Source organism: Callithrix jacchus, chromosome 3 (assembly GCF_049354715.1).
Source record: "Callithrix jacchus isolate 240 chromosome 3, calJac240_pri, whole genome shotgun sequence".
Classification (NCBI taxonomy): domain Eukaryota; kingdom Metazoa; phylum Chordata; class Mammalia; order Primates; family Cebidae; genus Callithrix; species Callithrix jacchus.
The window spans coordinates 78,738,685-78,763,228 of NC_133504.1; the positions used below are offsets into that span (position 1 = coordinate 78,738,685).

General features: G+C 36.2%; 1 protein-coding gene across 8 annotated transcripts in view; it reads left to right on the top strand.

The window, feature by feature from the left end:
- SEC24D (SEC24 homolog D, COPII component) overlaps nucleotides 1-24,544 on the top strand; it is a 105,489-nt gene that overhangs the window by 25,958 nt on the left and 54,987 nt on the right. For all 8 annotated transcript variants that reach the window (XM_078366571.1, XM_078366573.1, XM_078366572.1 and 5 more), the window contains 2 exons: nucleotides 2,205-2,316; nucleotides 10,001-10,128. In XM_078366571.1, the coding sequence (XP_078222697.1) occupies nucleotides 2,205-2,316; nucleotides 10,001-10,128 (240 nt within the window). The remainder of the gene's footprint in view (nucleotides 1-2,204; nucleotides 2,317-10,000; nucleotides 10,129-24,544) is intronic.

Below are 24,544 nucleotides of genomic sequence, written 5' to 3' on the forward strand. Positions count from 1 at the left end.
TTTGAGACAAGCCTGGACAGCAAAATTAGATGCTATCTCTACAAAAAATTTAAAAATTAACTCGGCATAGTTGTACACACCTGTAATCCCAGCTATTCAGGAGGCTGTGGGAAGAGAATGGCTTGTGCCCAGGAGTTTGAGGCTGCAGTGAACCCTCTTCACGCCACTGTACTCTAGCCGGGGCATCAGAGCAAGACCCTGTCTCAAAAAAATAAAAAATAAAAAACAACTCTGATTTTAATGAATCTGATTAATCTTGTGGTCAAAATACAGAATATAATTATAGTGTTACCATTTCTCTGCTTCTAGTCTTCACTCATGGTAGCTTTAGTCTTATCTGTGTCTGACAGCTGTTATGTTTGGAGCCATTTTATATTTTAATCTAAGAACAATTCACATCCTAAGAAATTAGGAGGGAAGATCTGTAGACTTAAAGGCAGGCTAAATCTGTCATCAGCATTTCATAAAACCAATGTTGTCAATACCAGCTGGGGGTTGGATTGGATGGAATGGGAGGGAAGATTAGAGAAAGCAACATTTCAGAATTTGGCAGAAGGCAGTTTTCATATTGCTAATGGTTTTAGGAATATTAAAAACTGCATCCTTAGGTGCAGTTTGGACACACTATTCCAGTCTGGACACACTTCCTGTTTCTTCATTTTTTTCCCTCTTATTACATCCTCTCCATTTTTTCTCCTTTTATTCCTCCTCATTTTGCCTATGAAGAAAGAAATAAGGGAAGGGAGAAGATAAAGAGGAAAAGATAATATTAGGATTTTTTTCTTGTTCTCTTTTTAACTCCATATTACTAGATTTTGCTCATAATTTTCATCCCTAAACAGAACAGAGAGACATTTTGTATCTCTTATATTCTTCATCATTAACAATTGTTTTTAGTAGAGAAATACCAGATGTTTCCACATTAGATGACACAACATAAGAGACTTTTGCTCCTGTTGACTTCTCAACAGTGGGAAAAACCACATGGGATTGCTTTACTGTTTGTGTCTTATATCTCAATGAGCCAGCGATGCAGTTGGGGAAACTTGAAAAGCAAATTGAAGATCAAAAGTCATTTGAGATCAAAAGTTAAGGTTTTTATAGGTTGTATATTATAAATCATCTCTTCTGAGGTAATTTTTAGCCTTTTGGAAGTTTCTTTTACTTTAAAAAGTGTTTATTTATTTATTTTGAGATAAGACCTTGCTCTGTTGCCCAGGCTAGAATGCCATGGCATGATCAAAGCTTATTCCAGCCTTGAACTCCTGAGCATAAGCAATCCTCCTACCTCATCCTCCAGAGTAGCTGGAACGACAGGCAGATGCCATCATGCGTGGCTAGGTTTTTAAACCTTTTTAGTAAAGATGAGGCCTCACTCTGTTGCCCAGGCTGTTCTCGAACTCCTGAGCTCAAGTGGTCCTCCCACCTTGGCCCCCCAAAGTGCTGGGATTACAGGCGTGAGCCATTGTGCTAAGCCAGTATTTCCTTTAAATAGTTGTTTTCAATTTCTTTTCTTACCAGATTTTTTTTTTTTAAAGAAAATGCTGGCCAGGTGTAGTGGCTCATACCTTTGACACCAACACTTTGAGAGGCCAAGGCAGCAGGATTGGTTGAGCCCAGGAGTTTGAGACCAACATAGGTAACATAGGGCGAGGAGAGATCTTGTCTCTACAAAAAGATGAAGAAAAGAAATTAGCCAGTTGTGGTAGCACCCACCTGTGGTCTCAGCTACTTGGAATGGCTTGAGTCAGGGAGGTCAAGGCCACAGTGAGCCATGATTGGACCACAGCACTCCAGCCTTGGTGACAGTATGAGACCCCGTCTCAAAAAATGAAAAAACAGAAAGAAAAGAAAAGAAAATACTTACCTATGTTCCTAATAAACAAATTAGATAAAAAATAAAGTTCTCTGAAGAGTCACAGTCTGAAGCTTAAAAAATTACAGAATAGAATTGGAAACTACTATTCTAAAATTGTAACCATTTTAACTGAAGACACTGTAGGTTTTTCCATGACAAAGTTGATCTGAAATGAACTGAAAGGATTTAGAAAATGCCAGTTTGTATGAATGTGTGAGACTGTGTGTCTGTGCGTGTGAATATTGAGAGGGAGGGAAAAAGGAGGAGAGAGCAAAGGTACTCTCTAAATTGAATGTTGGGAAGAGTCTGAACCTACTTAACTGGCTCTTGATGTCTTATTTATCAGATTCAGGTGATCGAGAATGATAGAGCCAGCAGAGGAGGACAAGTTTATGCCACCAACACCAGAGGCCAGATCCCTCCCCTGGTCACTACAGATTGTATAATACAAGACCAAGGTATTTGTTTTCAATTATGCCATTTATTAAGGTTTTAAAATTTCTCACCATTTTTAAAGCAAATACACTGACACCCTTCAATAATGCTCTTAATGATGAAAAACCCCATTATAGCAGATAATGAAGCAATTCTCCATTAATCCCTCAAGTACCAAGAGAGTGCTGACAACTAAATTTTATTCTCTAAGTATAGAAGTCTAGAGAGTTTCTAGTGAGGTACAGACCAATATATCTGCTTAATACAATTATTTATTTTAATTTACGGGTTTCAGTTGGTTTATACCCTCCTTTGGTTTAATTTATTCACTATGTTGGAAAGCTGGCACGAGCAGAGCAGTAAGGGATTAGACTCTGAAGTGTCAGCAGACCTGGTTCTAGCCCTAACAACATTTTCTAAGCAGCTCTTTTAAGATTTTGGGTTCTGTTTTCCCACTTTTAAACTGGGAAGAGGAGAAGCTGAGCTGCATCTCTACTGACTGTTCCATAGCTTTCAGCACAAGAATGTATTACCCTATCGTTTATGGCAAGTTAAAAATGTAGCCTGATGAAATCTTCTGAATATACCATTTTAATGGATCATGTACTTTATCCTAGAAACATAAAATCATCATACAAACAAGCATTTTGTCTCATCTCAGAGTTGTTGAGTTAGCCAAGTTCTAGTTGGGGATCATCTCTCTATCCTCGGTGCCGCCTTCAGAGCTAACCTTACAGAGCAGGCAGCACAGTGAGGTAGAAAGAGATTTTCATTGGGAGAATTCAGACTCCCTTCCTCACTGCCCAAGTGAACTTTGTCTTTCTCACCTGTCTCTCAACCTCAACATCACCCTCAGTAATATGTGGAGACTAAGACTGGCCCTGCAGAACCAATGTAAGAATTAGAGGTGACTGTTTATGTGAGTCTTTTTGTGTCATACACACACACGTAAGTATGCTTATGTGTGTAGAGGGCTCAATACACAGAAAGATTTCATGTAAATTATAGGTGTTGTAGATATTAACATTAAAACTATTCAGATCACTTCATTTATTATTCCAAAAATAGTTTGTGCTTCCTGGCCTTTTGGTAAGATCTAGTGTCAAAATAATTTGTTTCTTCCACATTACTTACAGAATCCATTCCAACTAGTTAGATGAGTTTATGTTTGTAAAGCATTTAGGGCTTGGTAGATAATAGGTTGAGCTATATGAAATTGTTGATTTTTTTTCTATCATTGTGACATATACAAGTGGCAATTTCATTTCAACCTAATGATAAGTGTTACTTAAGTGTTTTAATATCTATTTTATTTACTATTTAAAATAAATATAAAATTTGGGGCTTTTTTTCAACCTAAAGAATATTCCTGATCAGTGTCATCTCCCACCTGTTTCTTCCTTTACAACTGCCTTAATATACCAGACTCATGCTCTTACTCCTCATGTCTCTGATTCTTATGTGTACTGTTTTCTCTGCAACAGCCCGAGGATGATTTTTTGTTCACCACTGTATCCTTAGAAATTCACCTGGTATCTAGAACAAACTAGTTGACCAATAAATACATATTGAACACATGTACTTGGAATATAAGACTCTCAACCCTTTACTTGGGAAACATTTAGTTCTTCCAAACTCAATTTAAATTTTCTCTTTGAAGTCTTCTCCAGTGTCTTTTCCCATAGTGTTTCATTTATATATCGCCCCATCACATTACATTTTACTGTGGAGATAGGTCTCCCCCACAAATCTTTGAGCTATCTGGGATCAGAATTCCACTTGTTCAGAACTTCACTCATTCATGGCATACATCCAGAAAGTGTTTATGCAGTACCTATTATTTGCCAGGCCTCTGTGCTAAACCTGAGATTAATAATATAATAAAAAATAGACAAATTAACATTATTATTATAGCTAATAATTGCAAGTACTTAGTATGTATCCAGACAATTTTCTAACCACTTTATATGGAATAATTCATTTAATCCCCCTATAATGTTATGAGATAGGCATTAATATCATTTTCATATTACAGAGTGGAAAACTGAGGCACAGAATGCTTAGGTAATTTACCTAAAAGATGTAGCTAGTAGGAAGCAAAGCTAGAATTTGAACTTGAGCATTCTGATGCAAGTGCCTGTGTTCTTAACTTCACTGCATCTATTCAGAAATAAAAGACATGGCTCTTTTTTTAAAATGAGTGAACAATCTGGCAGGGAAAAAGAAAACTAAATATTAATACAGTGAGATGAATGTTATAATAGAAAGATAAAAAGCATGTCGCCATGGGAACTTAAATGTGAGGTCACCAACCAGATAACCGACCCAGCCTGTCTTTGCTCTAGTTGGAGACACCTGAACTGTGTCTTTAGTGAGCAAGTATAATCCACAAAACTAGGGAGGTGGGGGAGGGGAGGGTTGGCAGGCAGAGGAGGTGAATGTGCTAAGCTGTGGTAGTGGGAGAGAACATAGTACATGTCAGGTAACAGCATCTGCATAGTTTTTTGTTTTTTGTGGGACTTCTGGGTAGTTTTAAAATTGTGGTTAAATCTCTCTCTCTCTCTCTCTGTGTGTGTGTGTGTGTGTGTGTGTGTGTGTGTATGAAACATAAAATGTATTATTTTAATCATATTTAAGTGTATATTTCAGTGGCCTTAATTATATTCACAATGTTATACAACCAAATCCTTCTTGTTACCTGTTTCTAGAACTTTAAAAAAATCATCTCACACTGAAACTCTGTACCCATTAAACAATAACTCCCCATTCTTCCACCCCACCTGGCCCCTGTTAGCTTCTAATTCTACTTTCTGTCTCTATGAGTTTACTCTAGGTACCTCATTTGAATGGAATCATACAGTAGTTGTCCTTTTGTGTCTGGTTTATTTTGCTTAGCATAATATTTCAGGATTCATCTACCTTGTAGCATATATCAGAATTTCATTCCTTTTTAAGGCTGTGTAACATTCCATTTTTTATACATACCACATTTTGTTTCCCATTCATCTGTTGAAGGACATTTGGGTTGTTTCTACCTTTGGGCTATTGTGAGTAATGCTGCTCTGAATATTTATGTACAAGTATCTATGTAAGCCCCTGCTTTCACTTCTTTGGCTTACATACTGTACCTAGAAGTGAAATTGCTGGTCGTATAGTATGGAAAGAGTATGAAGGAAGGAGTGGGTGAGCAGGCAGGACTAGTAAGGTGGCAGGATCTGATTCATCAGTATTTCTCCTTAGCCTGCAGCCAAGCCCTGGCAAGATGTGAGAGCAGGCCTGGTATGGAGCCCTGGTGTGGAGCAGGCCTGGTATGCTTTTGCTATGAGGCCCCTTTGTCTGGCCTGGCTTATATGATAATAGTAATACACTTTTTAGAATGTAACCCAAGGTTCTCAGACATGTATATAAATTCACAGATTAAGGAGAATATAGAGCTGGACGGAATCTTGAACTTTATTTGCTCAGCTCTCTCACTTTACAGATCTAAGGGTAAGACCCACGGAGGTTAAGTGGCTTGCCCAAGGCCATACAGCTGGTTAGGATCAGCGCCAATAAAGATAAAATAGTCTTCAACTTTAAAATATTATTCCTTTGCCTTTGGCTACAGGATCTTATTTTAAGATTCTAGTTGTCCTTTGGTTCCCATTCTTTAAGAACCTGTTCAAGCACTTCATCATTTGTGTAGTCAGTTCTGGTCCAAGGGTCCAAGTGACAGAGTCATTGTCTCCTTTGTTCTGTTTCTTAACCTATTTGCTCTTCTGTGATGTTTACAATCTATGTTGCAATGATCTATTTTTGCTATCACTCTTTCCAATTAGATTGTGAAGCCAGAGACTTCACTCTATTCTGTTTCTAAGCCCTTGCATGGAGCTTAGCTTAGTAAATGTTTATGGAATGAATTTATTGAATGTATTCAATCAAATTATCCCATAATGCTCTTTACTAAGCATCTCAAAAAGCTTCAAATTTTAGTTCCTAAGGTTGCTAAATTATCCACTGTAGCCAGACCTTTTATGCCCCACTGTCACCTGTTTGTAAAAATAAATTCTCAGTTGCTTTTTCCAATTTTTTTCTTTGTGCACGTTATCTTCCTGAATGAAGCATTTGTTTAGTCACCTTTAGACCTCATTCATTTATGTATATTTCACTGTCAAAAAGGTAACAAATATCCAATTTCAATATTTATTGGTAATTTTAATGAGTAAAATTGAGTTCAATGGAAAATTAAAATAAACTTTAAAATATTTTTAAAATTATTAGTTCACAGCCTCTACAGCATTGTGTAATAATGATAATGGGGAAAGTGTTGTCTAAATATGAAACAAACAGTAATAAGCATGTAAGTATATTTACATTTATTAATAAATATTAATAAATAGTTCATTTCCTTTTATTCCTGCTGCCAAAAATCTGGTTTTATCCTCTATTACTGCTCACCTGAGCTCTTAAAGCAACAGACCAGCTTACCTGTCTCTATTCTTTTTCTGCTCCTAGAAGCTATCTGACTTTGGGCAGATTGATTTTCTTCAATTACTTATTTGATAATTTTACCCTTGCTACAAAAATTTTTTTTTTTTTTTTTACCTTTGCTAAAGAAATGTCACCATTGCCCATGGGCAGGCAGGGTTTATCTCAACTCCTCATCCAGCATAGTCAGCCTTGACAACCTGGACTCAATTTTTCTGGGATGTTGTAGAAAATTATAATCTGTTCTAATCCTACTTTTGCCACTTACTAACTCTTTAACCATTGAAAAATCATTTAATCTCCTAGTGTTTCAGTTTCCTCCTCATTAAAGTAGATTATAAATATATTAATCTATAGAGTTATTGTGGGGGCTAAATGAGTTTACATGTAAGTCTTAGAATGATGTCTACACATTGGCTGCTATTATTATTATTATTATTATCCTTGTTGTTAGTAGTATGTCTTCCCCTTCTCTCAGATGCTCTGCAGAGGAGCCCAAGGACTGGGTTCAGCCTGCAGTCATGTTAATTTGCCCTACACAGTAATTTTTTTTGTTTCTATTTGAATTAACTGTCATTACTTAAAAATCAGAAAATGTTGTATAAAAATCCAGATTTCCAGTTTGTCCTAAAAACTGTGAAATCTGGCACTAGTAGCTTGGAAATGAGCAGAATAAAAGCATTCTTAAGTTCAACCTTCCGTTTATTTCAGGCCTGCATCTGTGTAACAAAAGATGGCCAGAGAAAGTCTCACAACCCCACTGCAATCTCTGTTTAAACTCAGGGCCATAAACTTTCCAACACACCGTATTCCCTGGTCTTTTCACTTTTCCACTCTCCTTAATGACTATTTTACACTTTTTCAAACCTGCAGCACCTTCTCTCTCACCTTTCTTTGAGCTGCTTTACATCCTCCTTTTAAGAGGAAAAACTTCCATACCCCCACCACCACATGGACCCCCTGCCTCAGCACATCCTCCCACTGTGGTGGCCTGCATTTGGCCCTCAGTGAGCAATCTGTGTTCCGGTCAAAAGCCAGCCTCTCTCCCTGTGCACTACTCAAGTATATTCCCACAATAAGTCTCCACTCTTCTTCTTAAATCACCAATATTTTTCTTCCTACAGAATGATTTCCATCTTTTAAAAAAAATCTTCTCCTATCTTAAAATATAAAAATGTTTTCTTGATCCACTTCCCTTACCAGCTAGCACTCTTCTCTTTCCCCCTCTCTACAGCAAAATTTTAAAGGACTATTGCCAATTCTTCTCCTTCTGTTATCTCTTAAACTCACTCTGAGCAGATTTTCCCCCAGCATTTCACCAAAACTGTCACTTTAGCATCTCCAGCAGCACCATCTGGCATAGATGATCATGCCTCCTCATGATATACATCCTAGGCTCCTTGTTTCATCCTTCTCAGTCCTTTGGCTACTTTCTTCTCCTCTTCTAACCTCCTTATCTTGGAGGTCCCCAGGGCTTAGTACTTGATCATCTTCTCTTCTTTGGCCATAATTATTCCCTTGGTGGTTTTTACTTGGTTTCATGGCTTCAAATACCATCTATATGGTAAGAATTCCCAAATGTGAATCTCCAGCCCAGACTTCAGCCCAGTCTCCAGATGCACATATCTAATTGTCTACTCATCATTGCTGTTTCATTGTGTAATAGATTTCCCAAATTGGACATGTACCAGACTAGATTCCTGTCTCCACCTGCACACCCGTTAAAATATCCCTTCCCTTCCTGCAGCCTTTCCTTTGTCAGTTGATGGCAATTTTATGCTTGAGTTTCTCAGGCCAGTAACCTTAGAGTCATTCTTCACCATCACGCTCTCTCATACCTCATATCTTCATACCTTATACATCATGCTCTTTAACAAATAAGTCATTGCACCTTCGAAATATATCCAGAATTAGCCACATCTCAACAGCTCTGCTGCTATTGGGCTGGTACTGCAGCAGCGTCCACATGGTCTCCCTGGTTCTACTCTTCACCCCTGCAATCCATTCTGAAAATGCAGGCAGAGGAAGCTATGTTACATCATGACACTCCTCTGCTCTGAAGCCATCAGTGGCTCCCCATTTCGTTGGGAGAAATATCAGAGGGCTTAAAATGGTCTCAAGAGTCTACCTCATCTGGCCTGTAGATTTGCTGAACTCTTCACCAGCCTGGGCCCCCCACAGTGCCTCCATTCCAGTTCCATGGGCCTCCTGCTGTCCGGCTATTTCAGGGGTGTCCTACCCCAGATACCTACTTGAGTAAATAGCTTGCCTTCAGTGACTCTGCTTGGATGTTAACTTTTAAATAAGGCCTACCTTGTAAGTATTTAAAATTGTAATCTGCCTCCCACTTCCTGGTACTCCTTCACTAGATACGCTTTTTCACAGCATTTATCACTGTCTAATATCCTATATAATTTACTTTTATTAGGTGTAATATTCATTGTCTGTGTTGTCTGCGAGAATAAGCTCTGCAAGCACCTAGGACGGAGCCTGAAATGTTGTAGACACTCAGTGAACATTTGATGATTACATTCTTTTAGTCAGAATTTCATTTCAAAATTTATTTTAGATAAGGTATTCTAGTGTTAAATTATTCTTTATGTCATAGATGTTGTTTTAACACTCGTGTATGCCATGAAGTAAAGATATTTGGTTAGGAAGCCTAACATCTATTAAAAATAGATTAGGGTGTTTTTGAAAATAATATTTCTGTTACAAGTAGAATTTTCATTTCTAAATGCAGTTTCCAAATTTAGAAAAAAATAGACAAATGGCATCATATTTGACGTATCACTTGGTAATATGAAATGATATACAAATGCTTACCTTTCCCATAAGCAGATAGAAGAAGATAAAGAAGAAATTATTGCGATTCGAAAATTTTGTTCTTTTATATTTATGCACCTCTTTGTTTTATTTCTTCCATTGAATCTAAATACTTCTCAAATCTATAGTAAGGCTATATTAAGGCTCTGCTTATCGAAAATAATAATAAGTAACATACATCTTTTATGTCATTGCAGTAGGATTCAGAGTATTTTTATTTTGTAAGAAATTATAGTGTTCCTAGAAATAGATTGTAGAATTGCACAATACTACTTTAAAAAAAAATCATGAAGAGAGTTTTACAAATCAGAAATAATGCAATGCATTATGTAGAAGTAACTTTATAAATATTTGAATACCTTAGGGAAGGTTTTTTCTAAACAAGTTTTAAGTGTATCCTTTTGAATGTTCCAGGAAATGCCAGTCCTCGATTTATCCGTTGCACAACATACTGTTTTCCATGCACATCAGATATGGCAAAGCAAGCTCAGATTCCATTAGCTGCTGTCATCAAACCCTTTGCCACCATTCCTTCAAATGAGGTAAGAATGATATGTAATAGCAATTATAATTTATCAATTCCAAAATTACTCTTTTCTAACAATTTTCTTATACATCATTCAGAAACTGGAATATATTTATATAATGTAAAAACATCTAGTCATTGAATTCATCAGGAAAACAAATGATAGAACAAGCTATGGGTTTTGGCATCCTGTCCACAAATACAGACGGACTAAGTCACTTTTTGGCTTATTGTAGTAATGCACATATACAGAAAATATATAATGTCACATGGTAAAAGTATCATGACTTGTCATGAGGCCCTTATGTCCTAGTTTAGAGCCCTGACATATAGGTGTTCTATTGAGGGAAGATGATAGATCTATAGTCCTTAATCTATTAGAGCAAATCTCACTATATCTGCTTTAATTATCACTGGGCCAGTATACTCATCAACTCCTACTTAAAGATTAGAAAGCATAGGGTAGATAAATCTATGTATATTGATTTGAATATATGTCCAACATATAATTGAGTGGGAAAAAAAGATAAGAAGTGGTTTACATTTAAAAACTGCAGTGTCAGGATGCTGCTAGTGGGTATTTGAGCTAAACTTCCAGAAATAACCTAATTCCAACCTACGCTGCTGCCATTCCTTCTTTTGATGCCCCAGAGTGATGGATGCTCACATGCACACAGAGACACAGGCACTATAGCAGAGCAAGTCACACAGGGGAAAAAGCTTGACTTCCAGCTGGAGCTGTGACCATAATCCATTGCAGTATCCCGATAAGCTAGGCTGAACCACAGATTCCTCTTGCTGCACGAAAGGCCACAGCCCCAGTATTCCCTCCCAGCATAAACCTCAGTCTTAAATCTAATGATCCTTCGAAGTAGGCTGATCCAGTGCACACCTAGCAGCATCTGAGCAAGAGGCAGAGCATCTGCAAGAAAATACAGATGCGTTCCCTTTCTTGGTCTTACCACACCAGCTGGTATGGAGAGTAAAGCAGTGTGGGGAAGGGAAGGAAGTGAGAGGAAGCTGTGGTGAGCGGGGCTTACTTTATGTCTCCTGAGGGAAAGGAGAGAGAAAAGAGAGATGTGTGATGTGTGTGGTGGCTTTTATACCCTTTGGGATCTTCACTCACTGTCCTTATGAGTGTAGTGTAATGCTGCCAACACTTCTTTTTGGTAGTAGAGTGAACTGGCTTAGAGTATGTCATAGGAAAGGCATTGAACTGTTGCTATAAGCCAAACTTACAAGTGGTATCATTTCATATTTGCAAATCAAGATGTACATTCAGGATTTCCTTTACATATTTTAACCACAATCTCTTCCATGATGGTTCTGGAAATTTAATATAATATTAATATAATTTAACATAATATTTGTAAACTCCTTATTAAACTCACTGTTTAGTATATGAAGTAGACCAATGTGTATTGACAAAGAGATGTTGCTATGTACAGTGTATGCATTTTAAAGAATAACTTAACTAGAAGTATTTTCAAAGCTGTTTTCAACATTTGGTTTTGAAAAATTTTAAACATACAGAAAATCTAAAAGGATTTCATAGTGAACACCTATATTCCTGTCACCTAGATATTACCATTAACATGTAACTACACTTGTTTTGTCACATCTCATGATGTTTAATCTGTCCATCAACCCATCTTTTTTCTTCTGATGCATTTCAAAGTAAATTGCATTTAGACACTTCACTCTACTCCAGAATACATATCATTAACTAGTGCTCAAAATTTGCTTACGGATTATTTTCTCATGAGGAAAACTTCATTTACAATAAAAATGTCTTAAGCGAACATTGAGTTTTGACAACTGTATATACCTGTGTAGCCCAGACACCTATCAAAACATAGAACATAATTGTTACCCCAGAAATTTATTTCATGCCCTTTCCTAGGCAGCCCCCACCCCTTCACATATCTCTCTTCCTTGGCAGCAGAAAACAATTGTGATTGTTTTCTGTGATAGATATGTTTAGCCTATTCTAGTACTCCATGTAAATAGAATCATAAAGTATGCACTATTTTGTACAAAGGTTCTCTTACTCAGTATAATGTTTTAAAGAGCCATTTTGATGTTGCATGTTTCAATAGTTTGTTTTTTATTGCTGAATAGTAATTCGTTGTGTGAGTTTAACACCACACCCTGGCCTCCTAATAGAGGTTTTAGGCTGGGCAGAGTGGTTCATGCCTGTTATCTCAGCACTTAGGAAGGTCGAGGCAGGTGGATCACCTAAGGTCAGGAGTTTGAGACCAGCCTGACCAATATAGTGAAACCCCACCTCTACTAAAAATAAAAAAATTAGCTGGGCATGGTGGCATGTGCGCATAGTCCCAGCTACTCGGGAGGCTGAGGCAGGAGACTTGCTTGAACCCAGGAGGCAGAGGTCGCAGTGAGCCAAGGTTGCACCACTGCACTCCAGCCTGGGCAATAGAGGGAGACTCTGTCTCAAAAAAAAAAAAGTTTTTATGTGCTGACTTCATATGCAGGTATCCATAACAATATGCAGTATTGGTCTTTTCTTTTGAAAAAGTCTATTACTGTACTTTTAAATAAGTAAAACATAAACAATCAAAAGATGAAAAGGGTACACAATGAAAAATAGGCCTCTGCCTACCTCTGCCCCCTCCCCTTTCATACTGCCCTTTCATGTTCTTTGTGATTCCTTCTAGAAATAAAATATGCATATAACAACATATATGTATCTATCCTTTAAAAAAATAGTATGTAAATGTAAATGATGTTACATACATTGTTCTGTACTTTTTAAATTTAATATATCTGGCACTGATTTTATATTATTGCCTACAGAACTACCTCCTTCTTTAAAACAGCTGGGTAATATATTAATATGAGAAACATTATTATAACCATACATACAAAATCAATTTTGAGATGCATATAGATGTCAGAAATATAAAACCTTTATGAACCCTAAAACTGAGGAAATGTACTGCCATCAGTATACCTAGAAGAACCATCCCCACAGCTTCCCTCGGGGATGGAATTGCTATACATGTGCAGCCTCTAACTTACTTGTTCCTTTGCTATCTGAACCTTATCAAAGAGATCTTTTATTTTCATAAACAGAAGATAACATTTCTACCTTGATGGAAACCTGTAGCATATATAAGTAACAAAATATCATAGGAAGCAATTCTACTGTATATCAGTATTGTGGATACATAGGATTTATGCCCATGAATAGTGTCAGTTTTGGCTGCACTTTGTTAATGGCAGTGAGTTTGCATGGTTTTCAGCTATCTGCTAGCAAAATCCCCCTCCTTGCTCCTTCCTCGTGATAAAGCTGACCTGAGCCAAATATGCATGAAACGGAACAAAACTCAACAGTTGTTCACACCCAAAACCAGAGTCTGGAACCTTATTCTTGTTATCATTATTTAGTATTAACAATAAAATTATTCACTAATGTCTTCTGGAAAATAAAACCTGGCATTCCATGTTTTTGTTGCTATTGAAAAAAAATCTTTCAAACATTAGTTTAAGCCTCTTCTTAAAAATGCATATATGCATTTTGTATATAAATTGAGTGAGTATGGTTTCTATTTTCCAAATTTGTTGGTTTTAACCAAATACTACCTCCCCACCAATATCAGATCTTTTTTTAGTCAAGACTTGTGCTGCATTTTCATCTCTGTGCTTTCCAAAGTATTAAACAGAGGAGGTTAGAGTAGTAGCTTATTTTTGGAATTTGACTTAGGGAGAAGCTCTACTTGTGAAAATAACACACTCTATTCCTTTATGTTGTTGGAGACTCTGAATACTGACCATGTAAATTTATTTGACAGTACTGTTTTCTCTACTTCTCTCTACACAAAGCCCTTTCTTTTCCCCTAGACATTCAAGAATATAATTATTCTGAATATATTTAAGAATTACTTTCCCTTATATAACAATGCTTCCTGGTTTGAATGAAGACACTGTTTATTTAAAGGAGTACTTTTATTTTTATTAGTTGAAATAGACTTAGAAGTCAAAAAAATAAGGACTGTGAGAGGGATGCTGTAACACCAGGAAGAAGTTTCTCCAGAGCATGTGCTCAAAAAATGTCTTCCTTTTTGGGCATGTAGCTGGACCTAAACTTGGAGAGCCACCAACATTAGGGAATTATTGTTGCTATATCATACCAGCTAGCTAGATGCAAGTCTGTATGCTACCAAGTATTTGGGCCTTCTTGACAGATTCTCCTCTTTTGGCTTCTATGACACCTTCCTGGTGTAATATTTCCTACGTCATAGGCAGGGAACATTTAAATTCCCTTTATTGTTTTCCTGATCTCTAATTCAAGGCTTGAACTTGGGAGCTTCTTCCCACTCTCTTTAGATACCCTCCAAAGGTTAAGAATCATCTGTAATAGCTGCTGCTACTAGTGATAAGAATAATAAAAATCAAAATTTATAACAAGCAAAACTATAAGTTTAAAAAAAATTTATTTACTTAATTCTCACATGAACCTACTTATCCCCTTTTTAGATATAAGTAAACTGAGGCAGAGAGTTAGATAATTTGTTACGGTCAGCAGCTGCTAAATAGCAGAGCTAGGATGCAAACTCATACAGACTCTGATGTCTAAAGCACTGCACTGTTACTCTGTTATTCATTCATTCATTTCTATGTTTTCATTCGCATACTCACACATCCAAACACCTCTCTGAAATTTTTCCATGGCTGCCTCGTTGAAACCTCAAACTTAACATGTCCTAAAATGAATTTCTGATCTCTGCACCCCAAACCTGCTTATTCTTCCACATATCATTAAGTGGCACTATCGTTTATCTAATTGTGAGACAAAAACCAAAAACTAAACAATTGTAGTTAAATAATAAAATAAAATGAGGGACATGCTGATTTTACATATTTATAATCCATAATCAAGGAAATAACAGTTTTAAAGCATCTTTTCTAAGTGAATGAATTACATGAATACTGTTATTCTACATATAAAATCATCTTTAAATTATTTTCCTCTACTATAAATGATTTCTTTTGGGGTTAATAACATTTTAGAATTTGTTTGCTTAGCTAATATTGCCATCATTACTGCAATTTAAAATCATTCCTTAGCGGTAACCTGATTTGGCAACTATCAAAGGATTTATTTAGTACAGTGTTTTTTAAAGTTGGTTCCATTGTTTGACAGGTTCCAACATTTTTAAGCATGCTATTGTGTTAGCAACAGCCTATAAAAATAAACCTAACCCCAGTGGTTTGGAGGAGAGGATGTTCCTTGTGAACATTTGCTTTGGAGATGTATGCTATGTCCAGGGGCATAGCTATGTTGTCACTGTTTAAATTTCGTATTCCTTACCATACATTTTAATTTTTTATGTCTTTTAAGTGAAACCCATCCCCACAGTCAGTATAATTATGAGGTATATATTTAGCAGAAGTAATTGGTTATGCTGCAAACCCTTTTGTTTAGAAAACTGTGTTTTAATTTTTGATGCTGTATTTTAGGAACTGAGGTAGAATGGTGTAGAAATCCAGTGCAAAAGGATTGGAAATTATAACTAATTTAATTTTGCATTTTTTCTCTAAAATAGGAAATGTTTATATTTTAGACAAGTGCATAGACTAATTACACATGCAATTAAGTAATTTCACCTATAAGCCAGATGGTAGAAGCTTTTACTCCATCTGTGACTAGATTCAGGAATATCTGTGTATATTTTTAGGTATTTATAAATGGATATAATAGTCAAAGTAATTTCCTTGTCTGTTTAATTAGCAAAAATAAACTTTCATCCAAGACTCAACATTTCAGTTGAGTTTTCATCCCCTACTTACTCTGTGCTAGGAATTGTGCTGAACTTTAGGGATTTGGAAAACAGGAAAAACAAGAATTGGTTACTCTTGCCTGGAACTTATAAAAAATTTTTGTGTATACAGCTAACTTTTGTACAATGTGAAAAAGGCTCTGATGGGGATGGCTTCATTGTTATATAGAGCCAGGTTTCAGTGAAAGTTTTACCTGAATTATGACTTAATAAATAAATAATGACTTGGCCCTACTAATAAATGCTGCTTAAATCTTTCTTGTGACTGGGCACGGTGGCTCACACCTGTAATCCTAGCACTTTGGGAGGCCAAGGAGGGTGGATCACCTGAGGTCAGGAGTTTGAGACCACTCTGGCTAAAATGGTGAAACCATGTTTCTACTAAAAATACAAAAAATTGGCCAGGCATGATGGCTCGTGCCTGTAATCCCAGCTACACGGGAGGCTGAGGCAGGAGAATTGCATGAACACGGGAAGCGGAGGTTGTAGTGAGCTAAACACTCCAGCCTGGGTAACAAGAGCAAGACTCTGTCTAAAAAAACAAAAAAAAACTTTCTTGTTAATGGTTGTTGATATTTTGACAGTTATAGTAGGTCTAAAGAAGGTACCATTGTTGGGGGAAAAGGAATGGATGTCAAAGAACTGATTAATGGAGTTAGCAAGAAGGGAAAATTCTGTTAAGGAATAAGCCCAACACCAGTACTTTATGTCAGGAATGGTCTTTACCTCTGTCACTGGCAAAAGGAATTGCTGCTTATGCGTTTGACTTTTCAGCTAATCTTGCTTGCATGAGTTGACATAGTTTTGGCAGAATTTATAGTGCTTCACTGTAATAATATATTCACGATGACTATGTTATCCTTCTTTTAGGAAGATAGCAGCTTTGTACTAGGTGCAATACCACTTTTATAAATGGTGAAGCTCCACAGATTCTGCGGCTATTAAAGTTACTAGCTGGAGCCGGGCATGGTGGCTCAAGCCTGTAATCCCAGCATTTTGGGAGGCCGAGGCAGGTGGATCACGAGGTCAAGAGATCGAGACCATCCTGGTCAACATGGTGAAACCCCGTCTCTACTAAAAAAACAAAAAATTAGCTGGGCATGGTGGCGTGTGCCTGTAATCCCAGCCACTCAGGAGGCTGAGGCAGGAGAATTGCTTGAACCCAGGAGGCGGAGGTTGCGGTGAGCCGAGATAGTGCTATTGCACTCCAGCCTGGGTAACAAGAGCAAAACTCTGCCTCAAAAAAAAAAAAAAAAAAAAAAAAAAAAAGGTACTAGCTGGTAGTGATACTACTGAAACTCAAGATTCTAAATTTCAATAAAACAGTATTTATTTTTCTTGCTGGCTAAAGTTTTAGCAATGGGCCTCTTGCTCTCCCTAGAAGCTTATGAGTTATCTTAAAATATGCATATCCATTTTAGAGTTCTTAAAGTCTTTTTGACTGTAAGCCTCTGCATAATACTTCTTGAAGGCAAATACTACAGAGTTTGGCAGTGGGCTGGGAATGAATAAATGGTCCTAGTTGAATAAATGCACTCTCCTCAGGGTTGTAGAGACATGTAAAAGACCAAAAAAAAAAAAAAAAAACACCCATATCACAGAATGGTGGTTGATTTGTAGATATTTTAGGCCTCTAATTTTTTTCATCTTAGTTGTTTGTTGGCAGCAGTTGGGTCTACTGATAAACATGTTGCTAATGAAATAAACACTTTTAAATTCCTACTTTGGATATTTCATGTCTTACTTTTAAATGACTACAGACTTCACTTATAACCCTGTTCACCTATCTAACAAACTCTGTAGGTAAAGAAAAAAATCATTTGAAAGGCAATGTATTTTTTACACGTTCCTCAACACTGTGGGAGAATTAGTTTCTTCTATCACGTATTAATGAGAGAGGTTCTATTTCATTAGAAAGGACAGAACAGTAAAACAATTGAATTAATTTTGGACCAAGATATTTTAGAAACCAGTAAAAACTGGCTACTTTTTCCAAAGCACAATAGACATTAGCTAAATGGTGGAACTCCGGATTAGGAGCCAGGGAATGATTTCAGGTCTCCACTGTGCCTTTATTGTGACCTTGGGCTTCCATTTCTAAGAGGGAGAAGTCTGGTTCTGAGGTCTTGTAAATCCAGGAAGCTGATAGTGTCTGTCTTACTTTTCCAGTGTTTATTGGACATTCACAATGGATACCATTCATGAAGTCCTACATTATTAGAAATTAATGTGAACAAATTTCACAACCCAACCAAAAATGATTTCATTTGTATAGTACTTTCAGTGTAAGTCTGGAGTGTATAATATTCATTTAAAAAGAAACACATGGCCGGGCATGGTGGCTGACACTTGTAATCCCAGCTCCTTAGGAGGATGAGGTCAGAGAATCACTTGAGGCCAAGAGATTGAGACGAGCCTAGGCAACATAGTGAAACCCCATATCTACCAAAAAAAAGTTTTTTTTAAGTAGCCAAGTGCATTGATGCATGCCTGTAGTTCCAGCTACTCAGGAGACTGAGGCAGGAGAATCACTTGCGCCCTGGAGTTGAGACTTACTTGAGACTGTAATGAGCTATGATGGTGTCCCTCTACTCTTGCCTGGTGACAGAATGAGATCTCAACTTTAATTTTTTCATTTCATTATTTGTTTATTTATTAAACAGGGTCTTACTCTGTCACCCAGGCTGGAGTACAGTGGTGCAATCTAGGTTCACTGCAACCTTCATCTCCCAGGCTCAAGCGATCCTCACCTCAGCCTCCCAAATAGGGACCACAGGCATGTGCACCACACCTGGCTAATTTTTGTTTTTTTCTGTAAAGACGAGGTCTCACTATATTGCACAGGCTGGTCTAAACTCTTAGCTCAAGCAATCTGCCTGCCTCAGCCTTCCAAAGTGCTGGGATTACAGGCTTGAGCCACCACATCCAGCCTCAACTTTAAAAATAAAAAGAACAGATGAAGATTGGGAGACTATGCATTTTCACATATAGTCAATATTTAGCTAGTTTAGTGATGCGCATTCTCTGAAATTAAACTGATTACTGTATGATATCATGGCCTGGAAATAACTTAAACAAGACTTAAATTATTTATTTTTAAATGACAACGTCAAAAGCCAGAATTTATTTTTTAAGTTGTATATCATAATCTTGTCTGCTTTAATGAAGTATTTTAAATTATCAATATAAAAACTTGAAAATATAAAATGCATGTACTCAGAAATAAAATGATGAATATAACATTTAAAATACCTTTGTTGTATCCCATTACTTTAGAAACTGAATCTCATGCCTTAAGATTTTTGGTCATTGTTTATACAGTGCTGTGAAAAAGTGCTATGATAAAGTTTGGCAGCTGAAGAATAGAATATTATCCCCTTTTAAACAGTGTTCTAGCATTATAGCACATGTGTAGGGAGAGTCACATTTGTCGGGGCAGAGGCCATTTGAATTCTTTTTAAGTTACATTTTAGAAGCTAAATGGACCAAGCTTATTTTCTCAATCACAGAATTATTCCTATAAATCTTTATTCTCTTATTAAGTGGGGAACAACTTCAAGAGAAACAATAAAAAGAAAACATTCTGCCATGATTTAATTTTCAGTGAATGTAAGTGTGGGTTATGACCTTGAAAAATTTACTTTTTTGAGTAAAAATTTACTTCTTTGCCTTTCTATGCCCTAGTGATTGAGGACCCAAATCAACCTTCCTAGAAGCAGAATAGTGGGGAGGAGTGAGAAGCCACCACAGACGAAGAACTGTGTTAGAGACTTTTTGCTGCTATTTCTGTCAATTCTAAGACCCATATTTTCTCATATATTTAACATTTTAAAAACAGGAATATGCCGTATTAGCAATGGCTTCTTAGCAATGTGTCATGTTCACCTGGAAGGTTTGGTGTCTCTTAGAATTGAAGGGATTTTAGAATCAATGAAATATACTGTCTATACCTTGCTTCATGCTTCTAACTTCTGTCAAATTTTGCGAATATTTAGATCATTCAAGAGTTCCAGGGTCTACAATGTGGGCACCTGTGCATCTTTGCTGATCAAGTACAAGAAAGTCAAATATTTTGATGTTTATATTAGAAAGCTTCATAGGAATCAAGTTCACATTGAATAAAAGTCTAAAAAATTAATAAAATTATATTTTTAAGAAAGAGAAAAATGTAGGAAAAGAAAACCCAGTCTAAACTTAATCTGGCATTGTTTTCTTGAAATGTTTGAAAGTGACACCCAAGTTGGTCTAAAACACAGATTGTTTTTCAAGTAATTCTTTGTCAGGAATATAGCATTGTCATGAATGTGGTGACTAGGTCAGGAATTTGGGAGTGAAATGGAGTTAGGTGCATAACTTGACCCTATCACAGCAATATGACCTTGAAAAATTTACTATTTTGAGCCTTATTTTTTTCATAAGTAAAATTTCGATAATACTCCTTAACCTTAGTTGTTTAAAAATAAACTAGTCTTGTCATTTTTATCATTATTATGATTATTTCCTATATAGTATTAAATTTCACCATGGAAATTTTTATTTTAATCTTATAACCTTGATTTTGGGTGTCTGCTATATACAAAAAAGAAAAGTATGAGAACTTCAGGCAATTTATATTTACTTCAAGTGTATACATTTAAGAGGGATGTTGTCAAACCCCTTCATTGATTCTAGCTTCATATTATTATGTAAAAAGGAGGCAAATGAGTTAGACTGCACAATTTGTAGTCATATGTAAATGGGAAAAGAGGTTTAATTACTCTGATTTTAAAGAAATGTTGCGTGGTATCTGTCATTTGATATTAGATCACTATTTTCTCTTTTTATTATTCAAATTATAAGCATCATCATAACATAAACATTTATATAGATGGTTTTTTCATAAGGTGTTTCATGGGCATTTACTGGAATAATTTTTCTTCAACTCCTTCACACTATTCTGTCCTTTTAGTCACTTCCTGAAGAGAGCTTTTGGGATACTTTCCCAGCCCCATTCTCCCCTATAGCTCAACTCATACCATGAATTCCAGTTTGCAATTATGATACATACATTTGGCTAACGTTTTTCCTGCTGGGTTTATGAGGGTAGGAACCACATCTGATTTTTCTCACTACTGCATTTCTAGGACCTAAAATAGTACATGAAACATTTTTAGCTAAATAATATTTAAGTGATATTTTAATCATATTAATATCATTTACATATGAAAGTACAGTTGAATTTTGATGCCAAGCAATTTGATGAAATTTTCATCATAGAGGTCTGTCTGTGCTCAAACATTTATTGAGCTTATTGTATAGAAATGCCATATTTGATACCGAAAGTGTTACAAAGAAGGTAAGAAAGGAATTGACAATTTAAAAGCCAAACTAAGGCAGGGATCTTGTATTTAGTGTCATCTCTTTATCCAGGTATCTGCTTGAGTTCAGTTTTCATGGTCTATATCAATGAAAATATTTTATTTTCCACACATATGTTCTTATAAAAAAATAGCCACTTGGGGACCCACTACAAATTACTATTCTTTAGTATTGCCAGCAGATAAAAACAGCTGCACTGAACTAGAATAACAGTTGCTTAAGGAATTTCTGGACAGTAAAATTCTGCATAAAGTTTAGCTTAGGTTTCACTTCTATTTTTTTCCCACTCCACTGTTTCTCTCAATATCATCTCACACAGGAAGGTATATGGTATTTGTGAGTGTGTGCTTGTGTGGATTTGGTGGGCAGGGCAGGGTGGGCATCCTTGACAACAAAGGATGTTGTCACGTGTAACAAAAAAGAGCATTTAAAAAGCTTTAAAAATGTTATTTGTTGTTTGGGAAAATACAACCATCATTGACGTTGTTGAAAATATTTCTGTAAAATGCAGGCAAAATAGAAGAACTATAAAAATTGTCAAATCTAGTGTCTGTAGATTTCCTGGAGTTCATCTACCACAAAAATCATTTTCCTTTATCCTAAACTGTAAATTAAAGTATATTGTAGTCTAACGTGGGATGAGATTTAAATTTTTTTTATTTACTACATCCCGTGCTCTCTTGTCCTCTATAGTTTGAAAAGTTTTGAAAGATTTTTTATCTAAGTAGTTCAAACATAATTTTGTCTATATTTCATATTTCTTACAGAAAAGGAAAGTGTTTCATATTTATTAACTTTTATTTCTGCTAAAAAGTCATCTTTCCTTTTATTTCAGTTTATTACTGATATAGAATAAATATATAAATGTATTTATTTCTTTAGATGCTTTTTAATTGGTCATCTGTTTTTTAAATTAAATTTTTTTCTCAACTTTTTTTAACCCTATTTTCAAAAATGCTGTCCTCTGAATGATTTTTGGCTGTGTGCCCAAATAAAATAAGCTCACCAAAGATGATTTGCTATGTTACTGGAAGCAGCCCACTGGTGCACGGGAATAAACAAAATATTCTATTTTGTTTAAATAGAGACGGTTTTTCACCATGTTGGCCAGGCTGGTCTTGCACTCCTGAGCTCAAATGATCTGCCCGCCTCAGCCTCCCAAATTGCTGGGATTACAGGTGTGAACCACTGTGCCTGGACAGTCAACAATGTTTACACCAATAACAGATTGAACTGCATGACCCTTAAATTCCTATATTTTTTTCTACTCTGAAAAGAGAAAGTTTTAGACCTATTTGGATAAATGCATAGCTTCCATAGGTGTCTACTCTGAAAAACGAATTGATCATTTGGTTTGAGTTCTCTTAAGCTTCTTTATGGAAACAGTTTTATACTTGTATTTATACTTGTATAATCACTCCTGGGATTTTAGTGATGTTTTCAGTCCTCTCATATACCATAACCTGGACAACAATATGTTGTTATTTGATATGATAGTTTATAAGCTATGACCATTTTTATGGAAGACTTTGTGTATGACACCTTATTTCAAAAAGGATTTAAGAATAGCCAGTTCAATTGAATGAATACTTATTGTTTGCTCAGTATGTGCCAGATACTATTCTTGGCACTTGAGATACATCAGTGAACAGAGGAGACAATGATCTCTGCCCTCATGGAGCTTACATGCTATTGGAGATTAGACACTGAACCTAGTAAGAAGGTTATCTGAGGCTACAGAGGAAGGAAAAAGTAGAGCAGACTTGGGGGATGACATCTGCCTGGGAGGAGGTGGAGTGTGTCTTTTGTAGATTAAATAGGGTGTTCAGGGCAGGCTTGATTGAGAAGGTGTCATTTAAATTCAGACCTTCACATGGAGGGAAATTCTTTTTATGGGCTTATAAAGAAGTAAGACTAATAGAGGGAATACTTTGACTAATTTATAATTCTGCCAGAGAGACAAAGAGAGTTTGCCTCTGTGGTTATTATTTTTAACGCTTTTATCTTTAGAGTATTTCACAACTTTTCTTTGAGGAGCAGAAAGCTGCCAATTGTTCTGTCATAGAAGAAACACACTTGATACAGAAGGTTTTTAAGTCTAAGATATATTAATCTATAGAACATGGTGCATTGTTGTAGCAATGAAGTATGTTTTCTGCTAGTGGCCTGTGGTTAGACAACATATATTTCTCCCATAGAGATAAAAGATAAGTTACAGTAGATCAAAGATTCTAAGAATTGTGGCAAAATGTTGCTCAAGTATAAAATTCTCTGGAGAGATAGTATCTTACTCAAAAGTTTTTCTAGCAAGAAAAATAATGCTGATCTTTGCAAATAAGCCCATAACTTGAAACACTGTGTCAGCATAACCCAATTCAAACAGACCATTTTTGCTTAAGAATCGTTACCTACCATTGATAGTTTAGTTATGAACTAGGACTGCCATTCAGGAAAACTAATTAAGATGCTCTCTTTACTGCACTGGTATTTATTTTCCCCTCTGAAACTAAGGCTACCCTATCACCAGCAGCTGCTCTTTCATAGACATCTGTGTACAGTTTGATGTGACCTTTCCAGCAAAAAGCCCTCCTGGCATTACAGGCCTGGGTAGAAAGGTCACAACTGTGCTTGTTTTAAAGCATTTTGGGCCATTCCAAGAGAAGAGTCTCCTGGGACAGTTATCAGTGCATATTTTGGGATAAAAGCACATTAGGGTTCGTCACACCCAGATCTTCTGTGATAAAAGAATGGGCAGATATCCTTAATACCAAAGGAGACTTCTGTGTTCCCTCCCCCTGCCTTCCTTCCCTTCCTTCAGTTTTCCCCTCCCTCACTCCTTTCCTGTCACTCTTCCTTGTCATCCACCCAAATATTTGCTGCGAATTTACTCTGTAATGTAGGCCCTTGGGATCAGTGGTGAACATGAAGCTTACATACTGCTGTAGCTTACATACTGCTGTTAAGGGGTAAAGTTTTTTAGTTAGAAATTTAATTTAAAAATTGTTTATGGTATTCAAACATTTTGAGTTTATTTTAAAAATAAACTCATGAATTTTATGAATTGAGTGAAATATGAGATGGCAAAAAACAAAAATTCTAAAAACCCTTCATGATAATGTTAAAACATGACAGTATTTGCTAATTTTTAAGCACATTTCAAAATTTACACCAAATGTACTATTTTTCCAAGGGCATCATTTTAGTGAATGGTGAAATATCTTACTAACTTTTGTCAGAATTCCTACCGTATAGTAACAACAGATTTTAGGT